At 48.1% G+C, this 5,336-nt stretch overlaps 1 protein-coding gene across 1 annotated transcript in view; it reads left to right on the plus strand.

Annotated features, from left to right (window-relative positions):
- The first annotated feature begins 199 nt into the window (after nucleotides 1–199).
- Nucleotides 200–5,336, plus strand: part of FAM211A (family with sequence similarity 211, member A) — a 116,419-nt gene continuing 111,282 nt past the window's right edge. Inside the window, 1 exon segment of the mRNA XM_006901396.1 lies at nucleotides 200–445. Within this exon segment, the coding sequence (XP_006901458.1) occupies nucleotides 200–445 (246 nt within the window).

Consider the following 5,336-nt stretch of genomic DNA (forward strand, 5'->3'; position numbering starts at 1 on the left):
GAGAGCGCGCCGGGGCGCGAGGAAGGAGGAGCGAGGGCAGCGCGCGGCCGCCCTCTCCCGCCTTCGCGCCGCCCGCGCGCAACAGTTCCCCCAAAGTTGCCGCCCGGGAGGCGGGCGCGTCCTGGCGGCCGCGTGGCGGGTACTCGGCTGGGTGGGCTAGCTCGCGACTAACGCGCCACGACCGGCAGGCGGAGGCGACATGGGCACTCGGCAGACCAAAGGCAGCCTGGCGGAAAGAGCCAGCCCCAGCGCGGCTCCCGGTCCCCGCCGCGAACGGCCCGACTTCTGGGCGTCGTTGCTGCTGCGAGCCGGTGACAAGGCGGGGCGTGCGGGCGCGGGACTGCCCCCCTACCACCGGCGCGTCAGCATGGTCCAAGAGCTGCTGCGGATGATACGCCAGGGCCGGCGGGAGGAGGCGGGGACGCTGCTGCAGCACCTGCGCCAGGTGAGCCATGAAAGGGACACCAGGGCGCACCATCCCGGAGCTCCCAACCTCTCCCGAGGAGGGGTGGCGCACCAAAGGGCACCGCCCTGGATCCATCCCTCAGAGATAAGAGCCCAGTTGGCGGCAGGCGCCTTGGCCCTTTTGAGTTCGGGGGCCTCAGGGCAGAGTAGAGTGTGACCTGGTGAGGGGGACCTGTTGGAATAATGTCCCCACTTATCCCCTCCGCAAACAGAAGAGGTTGCCCCACCTCCCGGGTACGTGGGTGGGAGGGATGCCCGCATGGATGTCTGGTCTGCGCCAGGGCACTCTACCCATTGGCGCGCACTCCCTGCCAAGGGCCCTCAAATCCTTGTTCCCACTTTGTGCGGTTACCCAGAGACAGACCCTGGCACAGTTCCCCTGGCACCGCACCCCAGCCATCTGTATTGTTGTTAGTGAAGACACAGCTCACCTCCCCCAGGAACTTTCCTACCCCCAGCCAAGAGTCCCTTTTGAGAGTGGTGAGGAGAGGGAGGAGGGGGTTTGGTTTCTTTGTGACACCTCAGACCCCCTCACCAGCAAACTGCAGGGATTTCACCAGGCTGCCTGCAGTCTGCCTTGGGTCAGTCAGTTCTTATTCACTGGTTGGAGACTGACCTCAGAGATATGCCAGTCACTAGGTGGGTCTCTATGAGTTGTAGTCAATTGAGGGCACATAACAACAGCAGCAGCAGTTCTGCTGCCAGGCTGCCTTGGACCGGTGCCCTCATCCACCTCTCCTCAGCTTGTTTCCCTTTCTGGCTTTCTCTGGAAAGAGTAAATGACTTGTTTTGTTGGTTTTGCAGAAAGTAGCCAAACCGGAGAACCAAATCCGTTATGAATTGGTTGATTCCCGCTCTTGGTGATTGATGTGTTGCCGAGTAGAGCTGATGCCTGGGGTTTTCTTGGCTGTAATCTTTATGGAACAAACTCTGGTGGCCTGATCTGTAGACAGTTGCACTGCTACCCCAATTGCTACTTCTCTGGAGTTTCAAATCCACCAGATGAGACACAGTGAGAATAAGATGGACAATCTCCTCCCTTGCAATTTACAGCCTGGGAAAGCCAATGGAGGGCCAGCTGTCAGTCAGATCTGAGTTGGTGGCTGTTTTTTGAGTTTTAAATCATCATGGAAGCACATCACCATGCCTTTCTGTGACTCTGTAGGTGGAGTTCAAAACCTAAACACTAGTTTGGACCACCCAGAGACCCTAGAGGCAGGCAGGAGAATGCAGAACAGTTCCCTTCCCTAATCACCAGATTGTCTTACAGTTGTGGGCAATGTTGGTGTTGTGCACCTTCTAGTTGGAACCGACTGATAGCTGACCTTCAAGTGAGTTTTCAGAGGCAGTTAATCACACAGGAGGAGACTGCCCATCTTTCTTCCTCACAGAGCATCTGGCAAATTCAAACCATGCAAGTAGCTTGAGCTACAGCACAGTTTATCACTGAGCAACCAGAGCTCTTTGGGGGATAGCCAGGTTCAAACCAAAAACTTGTTGTTGATTCCAATTCATGATAGCCATAGAGGGAAGTGTAGAACTATCCCACAGGGTTTCTGAGGCTATATCTCTGGGGAAACAGACTACGACATTTTTTTTCCTTCCCCCTGTGGAGTGGCACTAGTGTGTTCAAACCACCAACCTTTAAGTAAGGGGCGGAGTACTTAACCACTGCCCACTAGACCCTTCTTAAATTGACCACATGAGAGGGGAGTCTGCAATTGATCATCACTGATGAAGAGGTTGGAAGAGTGCCTTCCTTGGGGAAGTTTTAAAAATCATTCCTGAATTGTGTTGGGCCCCCACCCCAACTTTATCTGTTCTCCTGGATGGTCCCAAGGTGTGCACTGTGAAGGGAGGAGGCACAGGGACTTGGTGGGGAGAGAGAACCTCTTGCTGTTACCTCACTTTCCAAACAACATCCAAATGGTGAACCCCAGGTGCCCTCTCTGAATCAGATCATCAAAGACAGGTGATATTATGCACCACACAACGTTAGCAGTGTGTTTCTATCTCTTTTGATAGTTCGAAACCGATGCATGGTCTCTGTGGAAAGTCTTGTTTTCAGCCAGAGTAAGATTGTCCAACCGTTTTTTTCTCCAGCCCGTTTGCATACCTGGCACAGCTGACTGTGAGGAGTTTTTCCTGCTCACACACATGGCAGAACAGAAGGGGCCTTACCCTCAGGGGCTGGCTAGTGGGCAGGCAGACAAGCCCTTCATGAAGGTAAAAGAACAAAGTCAGCAGCAAAATGCTGGCCCCACAGTAAGCACATTTCCTTGGGCAGTGCAGCCCCTGTGGCCCTGAGTGTGATTCTACACTGAGGGGAGTTCTTCCTGCTTTATAGAGGAGATAACACTCAGTGGTTTTCTCCGAGGTCTGCACGTTGTCCTGATTATTGCCCTGGCCCCTTCTTTAGTGGTGAGACTGTGTGAGCTGATGCAGGTGGAGACTAGCTCAGACTCCCCCTTTTCTGTGGAAACAGAATAACATGCCCTCCTTCTCCAGGTGTATGCCAGGCTCCCTTGATCTCTCTGGCTGGTAGATCAGTGTTACTCATGGAACTTGGAGAGCTGCCCTATGCAGCCTGCACTCCAGAGAGTGGTCATGGGCCCAAGACAGTCTAAGAGTCTGTAAGTGCCCATCGGTGAGAAGTGGAGAGGTGATTTCCTAGCACCCTGAGTCCATCTAGAGGACAGTCCAGCTTATTTTGCTGAAGTGGCTCTTCCTTCCCAGTTTTCTTCTTCAGTTTCCTTTTCTAGGCTAGAGGTGGTAGTATTCAAGAATGAGCAGTCACTGAGGGATGTGCAAATTCCTTAGGGCCTCACTGGGGTGTGGCCAAGAGGAACCTTTCTCTGGCAACACGGCAGGCAAAGACAGGGCCATTTGCAGAGTTCATGGGTTCTTGATCCTGTTAGTGTGGTCCAGGGCCTGCAGGATAGGTGTTGGTGAGCACAACATGGTGGGGAAGTGAAAACAGGACATCTTCATCCCCACTTGCATACTATATGCTTAAAAATGTGGTTTGACCAGGGTAGATTAAGGGCCTAAAACACTGATAATCAGTGGTATCACTTCTACCTACTCGTGCATTGAATAGATGTGAGCTATGTAAATATGTGTGTTTATATATGTGTCTTAGCTTTCCATGATGTAACTTCTTTTTATTTTTTGTTTGTTTTATTTAATATTGGTTTGCTTACAAAGTTCATATACATGGTGTTTCACACTAATTCTTCATTCACCTTGTGTTTCATACGATCACTTCCATGCATTGTGTTTTATAAAATTAATTACCATTGGACTATGCTCATCATTACCCTGCCTTTTCTGGTTCCTGCCTTCCTTTCCCATTTCTTTTACCCCTTTCCTCCATCTATCAAATTGTGAACCCAGTGATATCACCCCTACTCATCCTCCCCTCTCTGCTCCCACTCCTTCCCTCACTGAATCCCCATATTTGTTTTAATAGTCATCCTTCTATTTTTACAATAATGGCGTTACACAGTATAGCTCTCTGACTTCAAAACATACTATACAGTGATGGTAACCAAAACAGAATGGTACTGGTACAATGACAGGCACGTAGACCAATGGAACCGAATTGAGAACTCAGAAATGGGCCTATCTATCTGTCTAAGGTAATTGATATTAAACAAGGAAATAAAACCTATTAAATGGGGAAATGACAACCTCTTCAACAAATGGTGCCGACAAAACTGGACTGCTGCCTGCAAAAAGCTGAAACAGGAGCTATATCTCACACCATACACAAAAATCACCCCGAGGTAGATCAGAGACCTAGGGGTAAAGATCAAAACCAGAAAGTTCATAAAAAACCAATCTGGGGCCAAGCTTAGAAGGCCTACTCTATGGTATAAAGAAGCTGACAAATAGTCAGAAATGTACAATCTGGAGAGGATAAAATTGACTAATGGAACTCTCTAAAGCTTAATTCCTGTACTCATCAAAAACTTTCACCAGCAAGGTGAAAAGCAATCCTACTGACTGGGGGAAAAATATTTGGCAATACATCTCAAACACAGGTCTCATAACAAAATTTATAGAATACTGTTGAGCGACCAGAAGAAAAGACTGATAACCCAATTACAAAATGAGCAAAAGACATGGAAAGATTTTTTATAGAGGAAGACCTTTAGATGGCAAACAGACACATGAAAAATTCTCAAAATCACTGGAAATAAGAGAGATGCAAATCAAAACCACCGTGAGATAACTATCTTACCCAAGTAGCAGTGGAATAATATAGCAGGGCAGCAAGAAATAAGTGTTGGAAAGGTTATGGAAAGTTTAGAACTCTCATACAATGTTGGTGGGATTGTAAAATGGTACATCCACTCTGGAAGGCAGTCTGGCATTTTCTCAAAATGTTGAACATAAACTTACCCTATGAACCAGCTATTCCACTACTAGGAATATACCCCAAGGAAATTAGAATGGTGGTACAAACAGAGATTTGTACAACGTTCATAGCAGCATTATTCACCATCATAAGAACATGGGAACAACCCAAATGTCCAACTACAACTGAGTGGATTGAGAAATTGTAGTACATTCACACAATGGACTACTACGCAGCACTCAGAAGCATCAGTTTCAAAAAAGACTACATAACTTGAAAAAGACTGGGGATCATGATGCCGAGTGAACTAATCTAGTAACTTCTTTTTAAATGTGACTGTATTGGTGATTGAACACAAAGTGAACTGGATTTTAAAATTTTTAATAAATTCAGGGTTCTAAATTTTACTGTGTAATCAAGGATGCTTTCGGCAAAATGTTAAATGATCCAGGAAGTATTAAAAGAAGATGGAAAGAATATACTGAGTCACTGTATCAAAAGGAATTGG

This window comes from Elephantulus edwardii, unplaced genomic scaffold, assembly GCF_000299155.1.
Source record: "Elephantulus edwardii isolate Elephantulus edwardi_28Jun2011 unplaced genomic scaffold, EleEdw1.0 scaffold00324, whole genome shotgun sequence".
Classification (NCBI taxonomy): Eukaryota; Metazoa; Chordata; class Mammalia; order Macroscelidea; family Macroscelididae; genus Elephantulus; species Elephantulus edwardii.